Source organism: Physeter macrocephalus, chromosome 7, assembly GCF_002837175.3.
Source record: "Physeter macrocephalus isolate SW-GA chromosome 7, ASM283717v5, whole genome shotgun sequence".
Lineage (NCBI taxonomy): Eukaryota > Metazoa > Chordata > Mammalia > Artiodactyla > Physeteridae > Physeter > Physeter macrocephalus.
The window spans coordinates 111,549,664-111,574,553 of record NC_041220.1 but is presented as its reverse complement, the minus strand read 5'-3'; the positions used below and the strand labels follow the sequence as shown (position 1 = coordinate 111,574,553).

The 24,890-nt window shown below is 36.1% G+C and overlaps 2 protein-coding genes across 3 annotated transcripts in view; one reads left to right on the top strand and one right to left on the bottom strand.

The window, feature by feature from the left end:
* Positions 1–2,569, bottom strand: part of AIMP1 (aminoacyl tRNA synthetase complex interacting multifunctional protein 1) — a 36,279-nt gene extending 33,710 nt beyond the window's left edge. The window contains exon 1 of the mRNA XM_007119935.4: positions 2,470–2,569. Within this exon, the coding sequence (XP_007119997.1) occupies positions 2,470–2,471 (2 nt within the window). The 5' untranslated portion in view covers positions 2,472–2,569. The remainder of the gene's footprint in view (positions 1–2,469) is intronic.
* A 234-nt stretch (positions 2,570–2,803) lies between these two features.
* The window catches only part of TBCK (TBC1 domain containing kinase), a 240,719-nt gene continuing 218,632 nt past the window's right edge, over positions 2,804–24,890 (top strand). The window contains exons 1-3 of one of the 2 annotated variants that reach the window (XM_024119218.3): positions 2,804–3,098; positions 9,989–10,209; positions 17,897–17,969. In XM_024119218.3, the coding sequence (XP_023974986.1) occupies positions 10,017–10,209; positions 17,897–17,969 (266 nt within the window). In that variant the 5' untranslated portion in view covers positions 2,804–3,098; positions 9,989–10,016. Of the gene's footprint in view, positions 3,103–9,988; positions 10,210–17,896; positions 17,970–24,890 lie in introns of both variants that reach the window. The other variant, XM_024119217.3, reaches the window with a different exon arrangement.

Sequence of the window (24,890 nt, the reverse complement as noted above, 5' to 3'; positions counted from 1 at the left end):
GTGTATACACCACATTTTCTCTATCCATTCATCTCCTGATGGATATTTAAGTTGCTTCCATGTCTTGCCTATTGTAAATAATGCTTCAGTGAACACTGGGGTGCATGTATCTTTTTGAATTATAGTTTTTTCCACATATACTCCCAGAAGTAGGACTGCAGGATCATACTGTAGCTCTATTTTTAGTTTTTTAAGGAACCTCCATACTGTTCTCCATAGTGGCTGTACCAATTTACATTCCCACCAACAGTGCAAGAGGGTTCCCTTTCCTCCATACCCTCTCCAGCATTTATTATTTGTAGACTTTTTGATGATGGCCAGTCGGACTAGTGTGAGGTGATACCTCACTGTAGTTTTGATTTGCATTTCTCTGATAATTAGCGACACTGAGTATCTTTTCATGAGTCTCTTGGCCATCTGTATGTCTTCTTTGGAGAAATGTCTATTTAGATCTTCTGCCCATTTTTTGATTGGGTTCCAAGATGAACACTACAATAGTCCAGTTAACATCCTTTATCATACATAGTTACAATATTTTTCTTGTGATGAGAACCATCAAGATCCAGTCTCCTAGCTATTTTCTAACATGCAAAACAATATTATTAACTATAGTCACCATGCTGTACATTACATTCCCATGACTTATTCATTTTATAACTGGAAATTTGTATTTATTCTTGATTGTTTTTCTCTACTCACCAGAGAGCCTTCTTCCCGTTTACTAATGAGGACACTGGTGATCCTGGAGGGCTTAAGGGATGGCTATGAGGGTATGGCTAAGAGAAGACAGTCCATGTGTTTCAGATACTATGGCCATTAACACAGAAAACTTTTTGGTCCAGTGACATATGCATAAAATTTTAAAAGGGGTATGTCTAGGTCTCCCATGGCCCACTTACCAAACAAGGTCATCTGTTAGCTGGCTCAGATTTTCCCCAATAGGATTTAACCAAAGCTTTCCACTCACAGATGTACTCACCACTATCTTTCTTCCATTTCTTATCCAAGAACACAGTTAAAAACAGTAGCCATTATTTTAATGGGCCTGGCACATTACATACATCATCATTTAATCTTTACAAACTTGTGAAACAATAAGGTTATAGATAAACTCAGAGAAATTATGTAACTTGTCTAAATCCATTCAAATATTAAATGGTAAAGCCATGATTTTAACTCGTGTTACTCCTAACCTCACACTACAAGTCATTTTAAAAGTGTTTCCAAAACCTAATTAAAGAAAATTAACTCACCATCCATTAAAGTTCTTGCATACCTAAATAAAAAGCACTAAGAATCTGACTGGTCATTTCTTACCACCCCTAGTCAAGCCACTATCTTATTTCTTCTGGATTTATGTAAAAGCCTCCTAACTGGTGTTTCTTCCACCCTATTCCCTCCAGTCTATTCTTTTTTTTTTTTTTTCCCCCGGTACGCAGGCCTCTCACTGTTGTGGCCTCTCCCGTTGCGGAGCACAGGCTCCGGACGCACAGGCTCAGTGGCCATGGCTCACGGGCCCAGCCGCTCCGCGGCACGTGGGATCTTCCCAGACCGGGGCACGAACCCGTGTCCCCTGCATCGGCAGGTGGACTCTCAACCACTGCGCCACCAGGAAAGCCCCCTCCAGTCTACTCTTGAGAGCAGCCAGAGAGATTCTTTTAAAAAGGAAGTCAGTACTCCTCTGCTCAAAACCCTCCAATGGGTTAGATGCCCTCAAGATCCTTCATGACCTGTTCCTGATCTCTGATTCTTTCTCCAGCTTTAGTTCCTTCACTCAACTCTGACCTACAGGCTTCCTTGCTGTTCAGGAGAGTTCCTGCCTGATGGCTTTTGCAATGTCTGGTCCGTCTGCCTGACTGCACCTCCCCAAAACAGCCTAATGATTAACTCTCTTGCTTCTGTCAGATCTTTACTGAAGAGTGATCTTTACAGTGAGACCTTCCCTGGCCACACTAAAATTTCAACCTATATCCTCCTTCCCGGCTTTACTACTTTTGTTTTCAGCACTCATTGCGACCTAAGATACGGTATGTTTTTCTTAACTTTGTTTAGTATGCATGTTCAATAAAATGTGAACTACAGGGAGACAGGAATTTTTGTCTGTTTTGTTCATTGCTTTTCACCGATGCCTAAAACAGTGTTTGGAACATGGTGGGCGCTGAATAACTACTTGCGGAATAAACGAATTCCTGTCACCGCCTCCCGGTTCTCTCACACACGCAAAAATAAACATGTTTGTGCATATATCTTTTCCAGTAACATCCTTCCCCTCGGCCCCGCATCCCATTTCTCAAACTTGGCTCCTTCAAAAGGTCCCAAGCTCTTCCCTACTTCCTCATGCCAAGATTGGCGCTGCTGTGGGCCGACTTCCCCGCAGGCCAGGTCCTATCATCCGAAGGCCACTAAGGGACAGGGGACTCTTATGTTCGCAATCCCCGTACCCCGGGACCCTCTGCGGACGACACTCACATGTATCGGTGAACAGGCGGAACCCTGGCCGTCTCGGCCCGGAGGCGGTAAGGACAGCCTCCCGCTCACGAAGGCAGCGAGAAAGGACCCAATGAGGTGTCCTCGCTAAACGCCGGAGCGGTCCACAGATTCTTCTCCAAATTCAGTGGCCCCCTTCCCGTGCGCAGCCACACCACACTCCCCGGCGTCCACTCCCTCAGCCAATAACGCCAACCATTCTGCACCTCTTCCTCGGTCTCTATATTTTGTCGCCAGGTTGGGCAAGGGGCAAGACGCCGGACGTCGGGGTCTTTCTTTAGAGTTCCGTCGCGGAGGCTGTGAAGTCAGAGGAAAAGGCCGAGCTGAGGGTGGTGGCGGGGGATATCTGGGAGTTGCCAGCGGAGAGCGAGGGCGTTGCTCTCCTGGCCGGATGCGGAGCTGGCAACTCCGGCTGACTTAAGCTGGCAGCCAAAGGGCAATCTCTGAGCTCCCGGCGCTCCAGAAGCAGCCTTTTTTGTAGAAGCACCTGAAATGCAGGGTCTGGTGCACTAAGCAATAGCGGCAACACCAGCTCCAGCGACAGCTCTGGGGCCCTGTGTAGGAGCTCCATCCCCTTGTCTTTGTGTCCGCCTGCGTCCCCAGACCCAGAGGCAGGTATTTGGGTTTCCCAGTTTTCTGTGTCGTAGTGGTCGGGGCTGGTGGGAGGTAGAGGAAGGTCAGGTGCAACGAGCGGCCCCGCATTTCCGCCGTGAGTGATAGAGACCACCGGTGCAGCTGCTGGCTGCTGAGTACCGTCTCCATCCCTATTTACAGCCCGCCTTCCCCCTACACACCTGACTCTTTTGAGGACTGCAGGCGACTCTTCGAAAGGATCTACTACCAGACTGTTTCAGAGAATTTGCTATCGGCTCTCCCGTTGCTCAACATAGATTCGAACTCTTGCTTTGGTTTATTTCTTGTTTTCAAAGGTTTAGTCAGTTGTCGAGATGTGGCATTCCCTTGTGCAGTGGAAGAATGTGAACGAGTGGAAGTTTCTTTAGAATTGTTAGTGGTTGCTTTTCAGGGCCTCTTGTCCCTGTTTTTATTTGGGACAGAAAGACAACTTTTTGCGGCAAAGTATATAAAATAAATGAAACCCATTGAAGAAATGTGTAAACTGTTTTATTCGTAACGAAATATGCATCTTTTGCCCTATATTTTACCTTTTTCCCTTTGTGATGCATTTCCACTTAAAGTTCTTTGAGGGCGGATATTGTGTCCTGTTCACTGGTGGCCCCGAAGCTGGAAAAACACCTGACTTAAAATAGGAGCTTCAGGATATTTGTTGAATGAATGAATTTTCAAACCCAGCTCCTTATGTTGTTTTTTTTTCCTCAACTAGTCTCTCACCTCGGCTGTTTTTTCCACTGGCTTTCTTCCACTCACCAAGCGGCAGAAAATCTGTGTGTATTTGTTATGTGTGAACTTTTTTATGTGCACCCATCTAAGAGGTAGTTGAAGCTGAACACTGATGAAATGTTTAATGCCAACTACTGTTTTATCGTTTTGAATTATTTGCTTTTTCTGTATTTGGTTATTTGATTTTTAGTTGTCTAAGTGACAGAAGTATCTAATGGAAGATCAAATAGCATGGTATAAAAGGACTGCCTAATAAAATGCAATAGCTCAGGCTCTTCCTTCCTACCCTCAGTTCTGTTCCTTCAGAGATAATCATTTTTAACCTTTTCTAATTTTAGGTCTGTATGTTGAACAAGTTAAACTGCTAATTCTTTTTTTTTAAATCGACTTCTTAAGATAGGCCACACCATCCACAACCTCTCTACTACAATTTTTTTTTGTTTTGTTTTTAATAATTTTTATTGAAATACAGTTGATTTACAATGTTGTGGGTTTTTTTTTGTTTTTTGGCTGCATTGGGTCTTCGTTGCTGTGCGTGGGCTTCTCATTGCCGTGGCTTCTCTTGTTGGGGAGCACGGGCTCTAGGCGCGTGGGCTCAGTAGTTGTGGCATGCGTGTCTAGAACGCAGTCTCAGTAGTTGTGGTGCACAGGCTTAGTTGCTTCGCGGCATGTGGGATCTTCCCGAACCAGGGCTCAATCCGTGTCCGCTGCACTGGCAGGTGGATTCTTAACCACTGCGTCACCAGGGAAGCCCTCTTTTACAAATTTTTGAATCGTTATCACAATTTTTAGTTTTCATATTGGTTATTTTTACAATTCTAAATAATATATTTAAACTTAAGTTTTTTCATGTGAACTTTCGAAAATACATATATTTGGCTCCTTAGTTGGTAAAATGAGGGAAGTAGAGACTCTACCTTCCTTTACCGCCACAGAAACCACATCCATTCCCACCTTCCCTTAGGTGGACCTTTACTTGTACTTTGTCAAGGTTATTAATAGTTACAGTATATTTCTTAACTGCAGTTGTTTTTTGCTTTGTTTATGTGTTTAAAAACTAGTAAAATGTTACAATATTATGTCTTTGTAAATAATCTTCAGTGCTGAGCCAAGAAGTATGCTATTATACATTTCCTTCCCAATGTTTTAATTTCATGACCTTAGTACCACTCTAACAAGAAGATTTGTAATATTAACGTCCAACTGATTACTCTTTCTTCCTCTCCAATAACAAAAATTATGCCATAGTTAAATGTGCTTAATTTTTTGGATTATATACTTCTTATGTAGCTTTTGGCTCGCCTCACTTTCACAAAGTACTTTGCACTTTCTTTGAGGGAAAAGATGCATGTGCTTTATTCACCACATCCTCTCATTCTTTGTATGAGAACCTCCCTTACTCTGCTTGAAGACATTCCCCTTGGAGCCCAATTACCTTCTGTTTAATTGGAACAGATTACTTTCTAGTCCTTTGGTGCAGCTTCTATACTGGATTATATTCATTGAATTCTTGAGTAAGATCCATTGTTTCTTAACTCCACGTCTTTTATTATTTGGTTTTCTCCTCTGTTTTGTTAGAATACATCCTAAAGAAACTTATTCATTAAGGTATGTGGATGTGGATTTTATTTTTTAATGTTTGCATGGTTGTAAATTACTATTTTGCTATTATGAATGATAGTTTGGCTGGGTAAAGAAACAAAATTATGTTTTCTTCCAACTTTTCAAGGCTTCACCATCTTCCAACTTCTGTTGTTGCTCATGAGAATGAGTGTCTGATCTTGATTTTTTGATGCCTGAACTATTTTCTCTCTGAAATGATTAAAATTTTTAGTTATGCTTGATGCTTTGAAAATTTGTCATGGCATGTCTTGGTCTGAGTTTATTCTCCTTGCAGTTAACTCATTCAGTGGAGCTAGGATAAATGTCTCCATTTGGGTCTTTTTTCATTTATTCTCCTTGAAATTAGAAGCCTTTTTAATTTGAAGGTACATATTTCCCTTCAGTTGTGGGGAATTTTCTCCCATCTTTCGTAATTTATTCTCCTTTATTTTTCCCTGTTCCCTTTTTTGAAATGCTTACAAGGTGGTTGTTGAATTCTTGGGTTGATTCACTATGTGTGTTTTCTTTTCTGTCATGCTTTTTTTTATCTATTTGCCCATTTGCTTCATGTTCTGAGTAATTGTCTCAACTTTATTTTCCAACACTTCTATCTAGTTTGGTAATCATATATTTAAGTTCCAAGCACTAATTTTTAAAATTATTATTTTCTCATAATCTCTAAATTTTGTTTCATTTTCTTTTTTTAAATGAGATGAAATTTACATATATTAGAGTACACTGATTTTAAGTGATCAGTTTGAGGAGTTTTGATACATGTGAACAAACGTGACCCTAATCAAGATGTGAAACATTTGGACTACTCCAGAAAGTTCCTAAGTTTCCCTCTCCAATCCCGTCCCCCCACCCCCACCCAGCTAAGGCACTACAATTCTCTTTTTTATCACTGTAGTTTAGAACTGTAGTTCTAGAACTACATTTAAATGGAGCCATAGGATATGAACTCTTACGTGTCTACTGCTTTCATCAACATAATATTTTTGAGATACATCCATATTTTGGCATGGTTGTTCCTTTTTTGTTGCTTTTGAATAGCATTTCATTGGATAAATATGCTACAACTTGTTTATCAATTCACTTGTATGATGTTTACATTGCTTCCAGTTTGGGGCTGTTATGAGTAAAACTTCTGTGAACATTCTTGTACAAGTATTTTTATGGGCAAATGTTTTAAGTTTTCTTGGGTAAGTACCGAGTAGGAGTGGAATTCCTGAGTCATAAGGGGTATTTTTAACTTTAGGACAGTTTTCCAAACAGTTTTTCAAAGTTCTTATGTCATTTTAACACTACCATCAGCAGCAGAGTATCAGCTCCAGTTCCACATTTTTCTCAACACTTGGTATTGCCAGTCATTCCAATTTTAGCCATTCTGGTAGATGTGAAATGGTATGTTGTTGTGCTTTTAATTTGCAATTCCCTGCTGATTAATTATATTGAGAACTTTTTCATTTGCTTTTTGTCTGTTTGTATTCCTCCTTTGTGAAAAATACATGTTTCAGACTTTTACTTATTTTTGTTTTTATTATTGAGTTGTAGGCATTCTTTATATATTCTAAGTCTATCATATATACAAACATACATATAATACGTATACATCTATTTGATAAAAATGTCATATATAGATATAAATAATATTTTAACTTTGGCTTGGATTTTTATTTTCTCAGATGTGACTTTTGATGTGCAATGTTTTTAATTTTGATGAAGCCCACTTTATAAAGTTAATCTTTTATGGCTTTTTTTTATCCTGCTTGAGAAATCTTTGCCTATCCTAAAGTTGCAAAAATATTCTGTGTTTTTTAAATTTTTTTTTTGTAGAAGACTTACAGTTTTAGCTTTTACATTTAGGTCTATAATCCATATCAAATTTTTGTGGATGTAGCAGTAGGAGTTGAGGTTAATTTTTTCCCACGTGGATGTCTTGTTTTAGCACCATTCGTTAAAAAGACTATCCTTTTCCTATTGAATTCATTAGCCTTTGTTGAAAATCAATTCATTGTATTTAAAAATGTTTTTCATTTTAAAATTTAAAATGTTTTTTCCAATTTTTATGAAATGTATATAGCACATATATATAAATAGATACAGATATAGAATATGGGAATTATGGAGCATAATAATAATATGAACACCCTTAACCCACCAATTAAAAATAAGAATATTACTCAAAATTTTTGAAGCTTCTTTTGGGTTATTCCCTAATCTTATGACTGTTTTTCATACACAGTGGTAACCCTAGCCTCAGGTTTTTTTTTTTAATTCCTTTAATTTTTGAATATATTCTTACCTCATATGTAAGTATTCCTGAATTATTTATTATTTAGCTTTTGTGGTTTTTGAATTTTATGAATATTGGTGTAAGTTTTGTGTGACTTTTTTTCCTGCTCAACATTATATTTCTAGGATTCATCTATATTATTAAATGTTGCTATAGTTTGCTTGTTTTCCATCCTGTGTGTTCTTCCATTAGATGAATGTACCACAGTTTATTTAGCCATTCACCTGTGTGTGGACATTTAAGTTGTTTCCAGTTTAGAGATAATAGAAACAATACCACCCTGATCTTTCCTGGTTTCTGCTTGTGTCTGTGTGTAGGAGTTTCTGCAGGAACAAAATAGTGTCAAACTGTCTTCCAAAGTCATTGTACCAATTTACACTCTGTTTCTCCATAATCTAACATTGTGTATTATCAGATTTCTTAATTTTTACTGTCTCACAGGTATAAATTCTCATGTGATTTTAATGAACAATTTCTTGAATATTAATGAGGTTGTTTATCTTCTCATATATGTTGGCAATTCCTTTTCATTCTTTTATAAAATATGTTTTTCCATACCTCCTTTTTTATATAATTGGTGTAATATCTTCTCAAAATTTTCTCAAAACTTTCTAAATATATTAGAGTTAGTTTTGGTTTGGGGTTTTTTTCATAAATTATTTTGGTTGCATCCAGGGCAGATTTTTTTTTTTTGGTTTATTTTATTTTTTGCCCTTTATGCTATAGTCTTTCCTCAACTATCTGATGATTCCTGGACAGTTCCTCATTTAAGAGTTAAGGAAGACTGTCTGGGAGCATTTTGTATGTGGATAGGCTTGTTGACTGGAATACCCTGTTTTAGGATGGCTTGGTAGACAGCCAGATCTTAACTGGGGTCTTACAAATTCCAGAATTAAGAGGAGTTTGCTTTTGTCCACAGTGCTCATACCAACTATTTATTGTAATTCTCACACAGTTTATTTTATTCCTTTAGGGATGAACCATTTTGGTTTTTGTTTTTCTTTTGCTTAGAGGATAGTACTGGCCAGTACTGGGGGGCTGGTGGCAGAGTTGACTCTTCTGTTCTTCAGCCTTTCAAATTATCTTTCTCATTTCAAACCTTCTTCTGACTGCTGCTGTTCACCATTGTTCCTGCCTTCTATGAACCTGAAGCCTCTGAACTGAAGAGGCTGAGCAAAACTTCTTGACTGTATCATAGGTTGTAGCTTCCTTCTTTCTGTTTCTTGTGACAATACTCTTCCATATGCAAAATTCTTTACAGGAGTTTCTTGAAGTCTTTCATCAGCTCAAGGCCTTTTTCTGTCCTCTTCCTTGTTATGAGTTTATACATTTTAAAACAGTTCTTTTTAATGTTTTAATGAGGTTTCTGGGCAGGCATTTGAAAAGCAGTCTGTTAACTTGATTTAGAATTCCAGATTTTTATTGTAAAAGCTGAGAAGAGAAGAATGCAGTGCTTGACCAATGGAATGTCTTTTTCATGAGACACCTGGGTGAGAGAGAGATTTTTTGTTGGAGGACCTTTTTTGTTGTGGTTGCCATAATGTGATTCAGATTTTGGAGCAAGTTTTTTAATCTTCAGGCTGCTCCATGATAAAACTCTGGGACACCATTTGCTTTGGAATCTATGCTGCTAGGACCCCTCAGGACTTACACATAGAACATCTATTTCTAACCTAGAGGCAATAACATCTGTCAAGATCATTGAGGGGATTAAAACATCACTTGTAAAGCACCTAGCACAGAAACAAAAATTGATTAGTTAAGTAACATTATAGTGCTGTCTGTTATCTAGTTTAATTTTTATACTATTAATAGAGTCCTTGATTATTTAAAGTTTCTGGTTGGTATCCTTATTTCCTCTTTCCTGACTCCCCTCACTCTGAAAAAGGAAACTCTGTGGGTTATTCAAGCTTTAGGTAAAGAGAAGAGCCTTACTGATATGCATATGCAATAACAAACTTCCTCTACACTCTTAGAACTGTCAGACATCCTTGTAGAGGGAATGTTCTGTCTTCTCTTTATATGCCATTGAAAATCTTCGATTTTGATTTAGAGCTGCAATATAAATCATGATTGGGTGGTTTTTCCTCTTTGATATTGTTTTGAAATTTTTTAACTTTTTTTTTAACTGTAAAGTGTACAGATTGGCATTTTCCTCCAAGTTATATTAGTTATCATGTTTAAGGTCAGAAAACACTGGCTTAATGTCTAGTTGATCTATCAAAAACTTCTCTCCTTTTCTAGGTTATCTTGGAAGATCTAGGACTCCGAAATGTTTCCCTTGAAGGATGCCGAAATGGGTGCCTTTACCTTCTTTGCCTCTGCTCTGCCACATGATGTTTGTGGAAGCAACGGGCTTCCTCTCACACCAAATTCCATCAAAATTTTAGGGCGCTTTCAAATCCTTAAGACCATCACCCATCCCAGACTGTGCCAGTATGTGGATATTTCTCGGGGAAAGCATGGTAAGTTGCTGTTGTTGTCTCCTATTTTGTGTTCTCTATCCTGTTACCCTGGTTAGGTTATAATATACATTGTAAACATATAAAGTAATCAGTATGTGTGTGTACAAGTACCTTCACCTTTCACTCTAGCCAAACTGCATCATTTGAGTTTTCCTTACTACATTCGAATGATTCATATTTCTTAGATCTGAGAATCAAGATTTTTAATTTTCTCTTTCAGGAAAGCCACCTATCCTCAAGCATTTCTTCACCTCTCTAAGAAGGAAATGAAAGTTCTAAAGTTAGAAACTTTAAAATTCTCTATTACAGTGTATTTTATGATTGAAAGTAATAATTTGGGTTAAGTTTCTTCAAATGAAAAGAGAGTCACTAATTTTTTATCTCTTTGGAGCTGCATTAGTCTTTTCATATAGGATTTCATTTGGAAAAGTTGAACTGTATTGGTTAAAAATTCGGTGTTTCACCAGGAAGATGTTTACTGCCTTTTTTTCTTCTGTAGCCTGTATCTTAGTCCATTCTGGCTGCTAAAATAAGACACCATAAACTGAGTGGCTTATAAACAAGAAAGGTTTATTTCTCACAGTTCTGGAGATTAAGGCACCAGCAGATTCCACCTCTGGTGAGGCCAGCTTCTTCATTGACAGCCATCTTCTCACTGTAACGTCACATGGTGGGAGTGGGAAGGGAGTTCTCTCAGGCCTCTTTTGTAAGATCACTGATGCTGTTCAGGAGGGCTCCACCCTCATGACCTAATCACCTCCCAAAGCCCCACCCCCAAACACCATCACACTGAGGATTAGGTGTCAACATACGGATTTGGGTGGAGGGGACACAAATGTTCAATCTGTAGCACCCCTTGAAGGTGCTTATGTTAGCAATATTTTAATTATTTTAAACTTATTTTTGAAAGCTTAATTGCATGCTGAGGTTCCATTTCTTAGAATTATTTTAAATGCATCTCACTGAAATATATTTAATTTTTCTAACAAAATGATTTATGAAAGTTAACCCTATATACTTGCTGATATTGTCCTGTTTTTATTCCTACAAAAATGGCATTTTCAGGTGTTTTAACCTAACATTAAAGACGTTCAGAAAATGCAAACTGTATTTCCTTTATTGTTTTGCTGAAAAACAGGCTAAATGATACTTTCAAGGTTATGCCTCTTAAAAAATAGTTGCTCTGAAAGTTTTCTAGACTGAGTAGAAAATGTTTTTTGTAATAAATATTATCGATGGCTAATATTTATTGAGTGTTTATTATGTATTAGGCAGTATTCTAAGTATTCTAAGCTTTACATATTTTAATTAACTTAATGCTTACAACCTTAAGGTGAGGTAGAAACAGGTAAGGAAATTGAGGCACAAAGCAATTAAGTAACTTCTGGCAAGTTTGTTGTTTAAAAACAAGCAAACAAAAAACCTTTTGCTAACGTTTTTATTTGATAAATGGCTTCAATGACGTTAACTAAATTATAGAACTCATTTGTGGCTTTTTATATAATCGAATACTTGATAGATATTGTCAATCCCTGAATGCCTCAAACACCACCCCCCCAATCCAATTACAAATTCTAAAGAATTTCCACTTGTGGGGTTGACCTAGTTCCAAAATCACTCCAAACTTAGCAATATAGTGGATCATCATTATCATCTGTAGCGAGTAACCATAATTAGTATTGCTGTTTTACATCAGCAAATTTGGAGTATGCCTGTCTTCCCAAAGTCTTGCCACTTTACTCAGTTCTTAGGACTTCTTCATCCTTGTATCCTGAGGTGCCCTTTATTTCTTCCCACTGTGTCTGGAAGCATGTTTAGAGCATCACTTCATATGACTGGGGTCTTGCCTCTGTCCAGTTTTCCCTAGGCTTTCTTTTCATGGGATAATTGACTCAGTAGTCCTAGATACTTCTTGAGCTCCTTCTTTTCATTCCACTATCTAAATGAGGCCCTGTAAACACTGAACTAGGAAAAACCTATGACATAATCCCTTTGGAGAACACTACTGCTAACTGCCCAGGAACCGTCTTTTTAGTTATAAATGTGCGTTAGGAAGTAATCTCCTTAGACACCGTTAGACTCTCTTAATGTAGAACCCAGCTCAACATCTAGGTAGTCTCTTTAGACCCATCTACCATATTGCTGGTTACTCTGTTTCCCCTGCTTTCCCTGCTCCTGGATCTCAGCAGCCCTTTCTTCTAGGGACACACAGGTCATGGATGTGTGTAAAATTCATATATTTTAAGTTTGGCTGCCTGGAATGAAAATATCAATGATTGTCAAAAGGTTAGGGAATTTGATTATTTTTTTACTATTGGCAATGTTCATTGTCCTGAAAAGTTGTATGCATCGTAAGGTGTAAATAAATTAGAATAAGTGTCGTCGTGAAGGTCTTTTTGTTCCAAAACATCCCAGTCATTTCAGTTGAATTTAGTTTGAAAAGTTTGAAAAGGCTCTACTCAACAGTCTCCTTAGTGAACAACACATATTTCTCGATGATTTAATACCACATGATTTTGGTTTGGACTCCACTTAATTGTCTCCTCAAAGAATTTTGATTTTGGTTCCTTTCCCCCCTTTATTCTGTTCTTACTATACAGATATCTCACAGTTTGTCATTGTTAGTCCCCCACCTCCCCACCTTTCCCTTTTTACTTGGAGTAATGTGTGACATGTGGTTTGTTTTACTAACATTATGTTTTTACATGTTAGGTTAGCTCAGAAGTCAGGCTGTCACTGTTTCCTATGGATCATTCAAAACTGATTCAAGATGATGTTAGTTTCTTGCTAACTCAGCAGAATAATGTATTTAAACTCAAGAATAGTGTACCTTAGAATTTGTGCACTTGATTTATTAAAGAGAAGTTGAGTAAAATATCTTTAAAAGAAAAAAGCCAATAAAGCATGAAAATACTTAAGTTAACAAACTTAATCTTTTTCTTTTGAACTTGAAATCTCAGCAGTTTTAGAAGCAGAATAAGGATTATAAATGGTAATACATTCCATTTTATTTGGTATTGGTTACCCAGAAATCTTTTGTTTATTGCTAGGAAAATCAAGAACAAAATTATTTTAACTAACAGATTTGAAATTTAGGTAGAGAATAATAGAATTGTTAAGAACCTATAACATAATGTATTCTATATCTCTAGCTGCATATATATTTCAACCTAAGTGTCTATATCAGTTTAGAGTTCCATCAAAGAAACAAAACCAGTAGGAGATAGATAGCTAGATAGCTACACAGATACAGATTAATTGCTTGGAGTTGGTTTATGTGATTTTGGGGTTGGGTAGGCTCATCTGAAATCCATAGGGCAGGTCAACAAGGACAAGCTGAAGTTTTAGACAACAGCTGAAGTCACAGACTAAGTGTGGAGTTTCTTCTCCAGAGAAGAGTTGATTCTGCTCTTAAGGCCTTTACAACTGATTGAATCAGGATCACCCAGATTATCTAGGATAATCTTCCTTACTTAAAGTAAACTAATTGTAGATTTCATTTATTAAATGCCTTCACAGTAACACCTAGATTAGTGTTTGAATAACTGGAGACTGCAGCCTAGCCATGTTGACTCGTAAAACTGACAATCACAGTAACCTAGTAACAATACTGTTTTTTAAGCACAGAATTTTTCTTTATCAGTTTTACTGTATAAATATTTATTTAGAGATTCTCTTTAAAAGGTAATGAGCTAGGGGCTTCCCTGGTGGCGCAGTGGTTGCGCGTCCGCCTGCCGATGCAGGGGAACTGGGTTCGCGCCCCGGTCTGGGAGGATCCCACATGCCGCGGAGCGGCTGGGCCCGTGAGCCATGGCCGCTGGGCCTGCGCGTCCGGAGCCTGTGCTCTGCAACGGGAGAGGCCACAGCAGAGGGAGGCCCGCATACCACAAAAAAAAAAAAAAAAAAAAAAGGTAATGAGCTAGTCTCAGTTTTTAATGTGAATAACAAAAGAATGATGCAGTAACTATATTCTAATAACTTTTCATGTTTTAACGCATTTACAATTTACCTCTTTCTTTAAGCTAAAAAAGTTTCTTTTAATCTTTCAATCTGTTTTAGTCCCTCATTTTATTCAACACCTTTATTATCTGTCTTGCTTAATACTGTACTCTCTTCCATTTCTTAGCAATGACTTAAAACATACAGTTCAAACTGTATGTACACTACAGTTATGTTTGGCATTCATCAACTATTTGTTAGAAGAAAGATTATTTCACGGTTCTTGTATGTTCTACTCTTTAAAGTTCATCTTGGTGTCACATTTGTTTTTTATAAATAATGCCACTACATTGCTGACTTATATTTGGCACATTATGATTCTCAAATATTTCTGTCATATTTTATTCTGTGAAACTATATTATTTTATAACAAACAGAAGTTATTTTCAAACAGTGGTCCTGAGTTTCAGAATGAAGACTCTCTAACAATTTTTTGAAAAAAACTGGTTCTTATTGGAAACATTGTTTTGGTATACACTCTATTACCTCTGGGAGAATCTTTGATATTCTGCCAAGGATTATGGTTCTGCTGTCTTTCAGTAATACTTTGAAGGTCCATAGTATCCTAAAGCTTTGGCAAACTCTGGCTTATGATATTTTGAAGGAGTTTACTGAAGAAGCCTGATAATTTTTTTTTCCTAAATCATTTTAAGCCTGACAAATTTTAGGCTAATGCCAAACACTTTGAAAATTCTTCATAGATATGGAGACTTATGAATATATAATTTAAAATTATTCATTAATGGGATATGCACATTTTAATATATTCTGATGGTTTTGTTTTATGTTAAAATCAGTGCTATTGTGGTGTTATTATGCCTAGTTTACAACATAGGCATATACTTTCCTAGGCAGGACACACTTCTGTTTAGACAATGACTATCATTGTGTGAGACTCATTCATTTCTAATGGCTACATTGAGACTTTGCTCAAGTTAACTCATTTAACAAGTATTTTTAAATTAGATGCTTATATGTTTGAGGTATGATTCTAGACACTGGGGATGCACTTTGAACAAGACCAATATCCATCCTGGCATCATGAAATGCATTATCTAGTAGAGAACAAAGACATTAGATAAAAATGCATACAAATCTTTAGGAGTTGAAATAAGTGCTACAAAAGAAAAGTACATTGTGGAATAGATTATATGATAGGAGGAGCAAATTGATTTGGGGGGACCAGGAAAGTGTTCCTGGAGGAAATCACATTTAACTGAGTAATGAATAATAATAATAGCTAACTCTTAGGGCTTCTTATGTGCCAGGTTCTTATTATGTTTTAACTCATTTTAACCTCACAACAGCTCTATGAGGTAGGTACTGTTGTTTTACGGAAGAGGAAACCTTGGCATAGAGAGGTTAGCAAACTCCCCCAAGGTCACATAACTAATGAGTATGAAACCTAAAATTTGAGCCCAGACAGAATAGTCTGTGCTCTTAACCACTATGTTTCATGATAGGAGTTAACTGGGAGAAGGAACAAGGAAGATCATTTTAGGCAATGGGAATCCATGTGTTAGTATTTTAAGGTAGGAAAGGGGAAGGAAGAAGACCAGTGTAACTGGAAGTTGGTGAGTGACAGACAAAATAACAAAACATAAAGCTAGACAGGGAGTTACGTATTCAGATTTATTAATTATTATATTATCACTTAGATTTTAGTATAAAAATATTTTGGAGAGGGAATAAGAATTAATATGAAAAGATTAGTTAAGAGATTGTTATAGTAATCTAATGAGGGGTGATGTTGGATTGGACCCAGATTGTGGCAGATGGAGCAAACTTTGCAGATTCAGGAAACATTTGCGAAATAGAAATAGCAGGGCTTTTTCTTTGGATTTGAGAAAGGGAGATTACTCCTAAATTTGTAGCTGGAGCAGCAGGCAGGATAGTGGTACCATTTACTGAAACAGTACTAAAGGGAAAGGCTTAAGGAGCAAAATATAAATTCAGTTTTAGTCCTGCTGTGTTTGAGGTAACTTTTATATTAAAGTGAGAAACAGGCTATAAAAGCCTGGAGTTCAGAAGAGAGTTCTGGGCTTGAGATAAAATTTAAGAGTCTTTCAACCTTGGAAGTAAATAAGGAGAAAACACAGTCTGAAGACCCAGAATCAAAGGTGGAGGCACTAGAAGCATTTAAATTTGGGTAGAAGAGGTACCAGTCTACAGAGGAGACTGAGGAGAGGTAGCCAGATAGGTGTAAGGAAAATTGAGGTGGTAAAAAATGTGGTAAGAGGGAAAACAAAGGAATGCTGCTTCCCATTTTGGTTTTCTGACAATATTATTTACTTTTTCCTTCTAGAACTTCACAGTTGTGCTAAATTGCTTAGAATTCAACTTTGCATGCTCTTTTCTTTATTGAATTGAAGAACTAGAACTTTTATCTCAACTTTCATATTTATTTTCCTTTTTTTCCCCTCATTAAGTGTTCTTTCAAATTTAATTTTCTTTAAGTTCCTGTTTAGATCATTTGGAGTTTTTTTCTGAAAGTGATAGTTTTCATTTATAGTTTTAAAATTTTGTGTTTCAGTTCATTCTATGTAATGCCACCACCTCAGTTTGAGCTTCCAAGATGTGACCCGTTCAATATCCTGCCCTCACACCTCACATGATTGCCGGTGTACCATTGTCCTTCATCTCTACTCCCAGCAGGGAAGACCAGACCTTGAAGCAGTCCTTCCCATCTTCTGCTCTCATTTTTCTACCTTTGCTGTTTTTCATTTTCACCAAACCTCCTTGCAGTTATCACTATTTCTGGTCCCTTTTCACCTTTACTTCTTTATCTTGTCTTAGCTTGCCATCTGTATTATGTGTTTACCTTCTTCCTTATCTTAGAACTCATTTTGCATAGATATTCATAGTACTCCAATTTCTTTCTCCTGAAATAACCTTATCAAATCTCCAGCCACTTGTGAGCCCAGTTGTGCTTTTCTCTCACTCCTCTTACATTCTTTCATCTCAAAAGGAAAAGAGTTTGCTGATCTGCTACTGTGTCAGACAAAGTGTTAGTCACTAGGTAACTGATGATTACATTAAAAATGTATAGACCTTCAAAACTGTGCTGTCTTATTCTTGAACAGTTGATCTGTTGGAAAATAAAAATTGCATCATGATATAGATTGTGCCCACCAAAATTTTATATTATTACTAATCTCAGCAAGCCCCATGATGTTACAAGTAACCCCAAGTTGATTTTCTGTTCTTTCTCCATAGTCATGATTCAGAACATTTCTACTTTTCTCAAATTTCTGAACTCAGTTTCAAAGCCCTTATGTTTGAACCAGACCATCAAGACAATTTGTCCCTAGCTCCCAATTTCCCCTTCACTTCAAAATTTCTTTATATCTTCATCCAAGCTTTTTCTTCTCCTAGTCTGTGTCGGAAGAAGGATTGCTTCTTTTTGCCAAAGGTAAACTTTTCCAGCTGTATTTCCTGATGCACATGGGAGAAATTCTAGAGAAAAACACAAGATGAAAAGAAATTGTTATTTAATGTGTTGTTTTATTACACATTTATCCTGTTATTCTACATATTTGATTTTTATGTAGTTAATGTAGACTTTGAAAAGCTCTTTTAAAATATCATTCGTACTATATGTTAATAACTTTAGTGGGGTATATTATTTTGTTATTAAAACATTGTGTTAATCAAATATAAAGTGGAGTTGGTGTTTTTTTTTACTCAGAGAGACTGGTGGTGGTGGCTGAACACTGTGAACAGAGTCTAGAAGACTTGCTTCGAGAAGGGAAACCCGTGAGGTACTGTATAATATCAGGACAATTACATGAAAAGCAGAAATTGGCAAACAAAAGGCATTTTAACTAGAAACTGCAGGATTTTAGTTTCTTCTGTTACTTGTTTAATGATAAAATCCAGGTGTAAATTTTCACTTTAGGAAATTTAATTCACAGGCCTCACAGAAATTCAACATTGACTTTATCCAGTGTTCAGCTTTTGTGAGGTAAGCATAGTACTTCTGCAAAGTACTTGACAAAAAATTACTAAAGAGGATATACAGGAAAATTTGAAATCTTTTTAGTACCAAGCATTTCTCTAACTGAGTTTTAAGAGTATTTCCTGAGAGAAGTACATGGTAAATTCTCACAGGGCACTGGTATTCTTAGGGACATAGGACATAGGACATAGTGAACTGTGTAGAAGGCTAGATTGAAGAATAGAGAGAAATAATAATCATGGCTTGGGTGGAATGTAATCATACAGTTTAAATTCAGTTATTTCAATGACACATGAAATTTACTTTCTAAGGCATTTTTGGCAAGAAAAGTGGTCTAAACTTTCTTACAAATATACTATTAAATGAGCTTCTTCACAGATTTTCTGAAATTATCTTAAAATTATGAAAAATGTTTCTTTAATGAATTAAGTTGTACTAAACCAATGAAAAATATTTGCCATGAGCCTTTATAGGATTGTAATTATCCATCCTAGATTAAAGAAATATTCTTGGTCAATACTCTTTAATCATTGCTATATTATAGATGAAGTTAAATCTTTTGCAAGGGAGGAAAAATGTGTATCTTACTAAATGGTAGTAATTTAATAGCAGCAAAACAAATAAATTGAATAAAAGTACTTTCCTTGCTACTTTAAATGGTTTGGTTTTAAGTGGTCGCTGAAATGAAAGATGCAGATATCAAGTATCCAGTTGCCTCACTTGCTTTTTTAGAAAAGTCTAATCTGACCATGGTGATAAAAGTGACTTTTCTATATATTTAACCTAACTTAGTAAATATGTTTTTATAGGTATAATTTTTGCATGTCACAAATCTTTAATTGTATTTTTTAAGAACATATTACTCTTTGCCCAGCAGTTTAAATTTACACTTTAATTTATAGCCACCAATGCAAAAAAAAAAAAAAAAAAAAGTTCTCTGTGAAAGCTAGTTGACATTAAAATTGAAAACCAATTGTAGTTATGTCTTTAGGAATTTTAACTGAGTTTGGGTTAAATTTGTATAAAGATTTACAATGCAATATGTATGATGAAAAAGCCACTAACTAGCTAGGCAGCCTTGGACTGGTCTCTTAATCATTTTCCATATCTGTAGAACAAGGAGTTTTACTTGAACTAGGGATCATTCTAGAGGAAGTTATTGTCAACTTTCTATTTTATTTAATATGAATTACATGTGATAATATATTAATCAATTGCCTTTGTAAGCATATGTTTTCTTATACTAATATATTATACTAGTATATTAACCTACTATTCCCCATTACTTAAATGGTAGATTTTTTTGACAGAAGAACCCATGACAAGTCTAAGTGTAAAATTCAGTGCTATAATATAAAAGGCAAGTTGTTTTAGAAACATCTATTTTATGATCCAGCAATCCTCCTCCTAGGTAGAGGATCTCCTTAAATTTGTGCCAAAGAGGTACATCATTTGCCTCCCTGTAGTCCCAGCCCTGCTTTGGCATTTAATCAAGAGAAAGGAAAAATGCATGCCCACCAAAATATTTGCTCAAGAATGTTCCCAGAAACATTATTCATAGTAGCCCCAAACTGGGAAGAACTCAAATATCCTTCAGTGGGAGAATGGGTAAGCAGATTGTGGTATATTAATCAACAATAAAACGGAATAAACTACTAATACAACAACATGATGAACCTTAGAAATATTATCCTGAGCAAAAGAAGCCAGACACAAAAATCATATTCTTCCATTTATATGAAGTTCTAGAACAATCAAAACTCATCTATGGTGATAGATATAAAAATAGTGCTTGACTCTGGTTGGGAAGAGGGCAATACAAGTACTGATTCAAAATAGCCTTGACTGAACTATCTGGGGAATGGAAATTTTTACATCTTGATTAGGGTATTACTTACATGGTGCATGTTCTTGCAAAACTTGTCAAAATTCACTGACGTATACACTTAAGAGTGTGCATTTTGCCTATGTAAGTTATACCTCAAAAATTTTTTAAAAGCCTGTTGAGTTATTTATTTGGCTTGAATTGTGAGTCTTGCATATAGCAACAATGTTATGTTGTTAATGAAGATGCTTCATCCAGTGGCATACTTGTTTGTATTTCTTTGTTTCTATAAGAAGAAATAGTATGAATTAGTTATTACTGCTTAACAAATTACCTCAACACTTAGCAGCTTAAAATAATAATAAACATTTATCAATTTATACAATTTCCCTGGGTCAGGAATTCAAGAACATTTAGCTGGGTGGTTTTAGCTCAGGATCTCATGACATTGTAGTATATCAACTGGGGCTGTAGTCATCTGAAAGCTTGACTGGGGATTCAGTCAACTGTTTCTAAGTTAGCTCACTCATTTGGTGCCAGTTGTTGACAGGTGGTTTATTTCCTCCCTACCTTGAGAGCCTTTCCATAGACCTTTTGGTTATTCTCACAATATGGTGGTTGGCTTCTCTCAGAGTGAGTGAGTGAGCAATCTAAGAGATGAGAGAAAGCAAGGTGGAAGCGGCAATGCCTTTTATGACCTCTCCTGAGGAGCCGCTCATTGGATACAGAGGTCAGCCGTTAATTCTATTCAGTGTGGGAGAGGACAACACAAGAATGTGAATCCCAGGAGTCAGGGGGCATTGGAGCATCTTAGAGTCTGGCTGTCACAGAAGTCTTGGAGATCATACAAGTACTAGAAAAAAAAAAAAGGGAAAAGGTAGGAATGAAATACTAAATCAACATTAACACTAACTGGAAAGTAAAGTTCCTAAAATTATTCAATACTCATTAGGGTACTTGGGACAGAAAAAGGGAAGAAGTTTACCCTATGAAGAGGACAGATTATTAAGGGAATATCCAGAAGTACCAGAGGATATAGCTATGCCGTGATTGGAATTGCTCTACATCATGTAAATTGATGTTACCCATGGTCTTGTGCTCCCAGCCGTTCCAGAGGACTCTATAAGCCACAAGTAGAGTAGTTCTTGTCATCAGGGTGGTAGTATCTGACCTTCCTTTACTTACTGAAAAGAACTAAAGGAGAGAGAAGCTGGTGATTCAGAAGACAAATTTCCATTTTCATCATTTTACCTCACTCTACCCTTTTACTTTATTTACTTTTGATTGTACTGTATAAGGGTATAATTACCTTTGCTTTGTCAATAAGATTAAATCCATTAGCTCATGAAAAGTTTTACATTTCTGTGCTTGTTATCATTTATCGTTGTTTTAGAGATAATAAATCTCATAGCAATGGATACCAGTAGCCTCAACGGTGTAAAGGTATAAAGAAGCCACCTTTCTTCAATGCCCTTGTATATGTCTTCATGAGGATAAAATGTTATAGATGGAAGCATATTCTTTGAGTAGGTAGCAGAACATCAATAGGATTAAATGCAGATTTCATACTGTCTTTCATGACATTTACATGGTCTTTTTCATTTATTTGAAATAGAACGTATGGTAGTCTTATGGGTCTTTGTAATTTCTTCAAGTGAGATATTTTTAAACATTTTTGTAAAGTATTGTTTTTAATCATTCTGGTAATAGATTAAAATTCAATATTTTCCTTGTTCATTTTGGGATATAACATTCAGCACTTACTGCCTTTTAGTAGAAATGATTCTTTCAGGTTCAGTTCCAAGTTGTTATCTGATCCATCCATCTAAATTAGCTTTGTTGAAAACTATTTGACTTTCCACATATTTGGATTACATTAGTCTCCAATAACAGAGCAGGTTTCATGTGCAGAGTTGATGTGTTGCAGTTTTAATTAATTCTATAACCTATTTATGGAAAGTGAGAAGATGTTCTTATGGCTTATAAATCAGTTCTTTCCCCTACTGCCAAAAGTAAGCACCCCGCACCTGTAAGAAAGGCTGATGCAAATTAAACAGGAAATCTATTTAGATGGGATTGCTATTTGAGAGCCATGATTTTTACTTGTACATCTGTCTCTAACTGTTGCAAAACTGTAAGCTGCCAGTTGTCTGGTAGTTATTTGCAGTTCATTGTCCAAACTTAAGCATCATTTAAGCATCATTATGTCTTACTGGATTTATATTTTGAAGAACATTTTGCGTCTTCTGTAAAACTGGTGGGATGGGGGATAGAGGAATGAAAACTAGAAACTTAGAGAAGAGTCTTGTATCAATTTACTCACTAACTTTTTTCATGATGAATTTAATATCACTTAACTAAGCAATATTGTACTAAAACATTATGGTAGTAATTCGTATTACAAATGTATTGTAACTTAAGACTATCTTGAGGTTTCAGATCTCGCTAGAAAATTAAGTGTTCTTTCTTGTTATAATTTTAATAGCCATAAAACCCTTTTGAGAATTCATGTTATCCAAACCAAAAATAATAATTTTGTGCAATGACCTGGAGCTTATAATTGAGTCAGTCTTTTATGAAATAATGTTATTTGTGAGGGTAGTTTGCTAACCTGGTTTGAAAGATAAAACTCATTTTCTTTAGAGGCTATTCAAGCTTGAATATGAGGAATTAATTTTGGAGAAAACTTCTCTCTTTTCAGTGGCTTTTATATATTACTTGTGCCAGAGTTCTCTCTTGCCAGTATCCTCTCCAGTTTCAGTTAAATGATCAAAATTATTTGCTGGAAACATAGAAGCATGGAATTCAATTAAACTCCTATAACCAGTACATTTCAAGAAAAAAAGTACAGTGTTTGAAAGATTTGTTTGAAATCATCTCGTATTTGGTGCCTGTGAATCTATTTAATTGCTACCCTAAAGCCAGATTCAAGGTACTGAAAAGTGGAGAAATTTAAATTTCATCTCATTTCTAAAATATTTTCCAGAAAATGTTAAAAAAGAGATACACCTTTTGTCACTCTTGTTAAAACAAGCATGAGGGAAATGGTTTGTCTTTTAAGTCTAGGTGCTATTTGGAAAGCATTTCCCGTTGTGTTATTCAGAGCATGTACTTTTTCTTAATCTATAAAAGTGTCAGCAAGTATAGTTCATAGACAGATATGCAGCAGAGTTTTGGCACTTGCAGTAAAGCTCCTGCATTGTCCTTACATTTGCAAATGAAGGCAGGGCGAGTAGTGCAGTCAAGTTTCTTTAATAAAATGTCATTTGTCATATGTTTTTAGGGTTATGATTTTGAAAATTTACCAGAGAACCATCAACATTGCAGAGGTTATACACGAGACTTTGATGGGAAGCAGGCTATGTCTGCAGCTGTTCACTAGCTTGATGGAAAACATGATATGACTTACTCAGATGAGTAAGTTTTATTTGCCCCTATTAAACGATTGCCTACTCACTGAATTAGATACTCCAAAGAATTTTGAACACATTCTAGAATACGCTCCACAGATGGATAATGGGCCATGGGTCATAGTCATCAGAAATAGATAGTAGATACTCTTATTTTAGAATATAACCTGGTGGTAGAAGTTAAGGCTCTCATACATTTTTTGCCTTCAAGGGCCCTGGTTTCAAAATGCATTTGAAATTACCACAGTATAGTCAAGTAACTTAAAGATTTATATAACTGATGTGTATTTTTCTTCCAGTTTTACTTGTCTTGTTTAAAGACAGAAAATAATACCAAAAAAAGATGCTCTTCACCAGGCATGGAATCTTGCAGCAATCTTTTGCTTTCTCCCTCCCTTGTATCCTTTATCCTATTTGCCAGTCAAGTATTGTTAATACCACCTCAGTGATATTTCTCTTGTCTCTGCTGTCCTCTACATTGTTTAATTCAGGCTTCATTAACAGAGAGCTTGACTATTGCATTGCAGCATTCTCCTAACTGGTCTTCCTGCTTTTAGTCTTTCCATACTCCAGTTACTCCTACTTTCTGCTGCTGTATTAATATTGTTATAGATGAGTCCATTCCCTGCTCAAAAACATTTTGTGGTTCTCCGTGTGTGTGTGTGTGTGTGTGTGTGTGTGTGTGTGTGTGTGTGTGTGTGTGTGTGTGTGTGTGTGTGTGTGTGTGTGTGTGAAGAAAATGCATTTTATAGGCATAGGACCTGACTTCAAACTCTCTAAATTACTTCCAGAGTATCTAAATTGTTCAAGTATTTTCATTGTTGCCAATATATGGTTGAAGAAATTGAGTGCCAGATAATTGAAATATACCTTGTTGAAGACCAAGCTGTCTTTTTGCCCAATGTACATAGCACAGTGTACATAACACTTCTTCAAGTAATTCACTTACCTCTGTCTGCCTCTGTACCATACCACTGAACCAAAGCACAAATTGTATTTTTCTCCTCCAAATTCCTTTATTACATTGTATCTCTCTAGTTGTAAGGTACCTTTCCCCTTCTAAATTATAATTGTTTTCCTTGCAATTATTTAATTAAGGAAGGTATGGTTTACTTTCCCTTAATTAACCATACATTTTTAACATGCATACAGTATTTTTTATTTTTTCTGTGTCCCGAAATTGTTGGCATAAGAGTTTGCATAATGTTAATGTTATAAATTAACTATTAAATGAACTAATTATGTTTTTAGTTTAGTCATGCAGTTTGAATTCTATCTCCTTATTATCTTCATTTTAATCATGTGTCATAATTATATTTCCCAAACAAATGAGTTTTGGTGAAAGTATAATGCAAATGTATCTTGGTAATTTGTTTATTATTTTCTTGGAAATATATTTATTTCCAAGATTTATTATTTTCTTTAAAAATGGAATGATTCGAGGAAACAAATTGTCGATTTCCTTTCTCATGACTCTGGGAAAGAATCC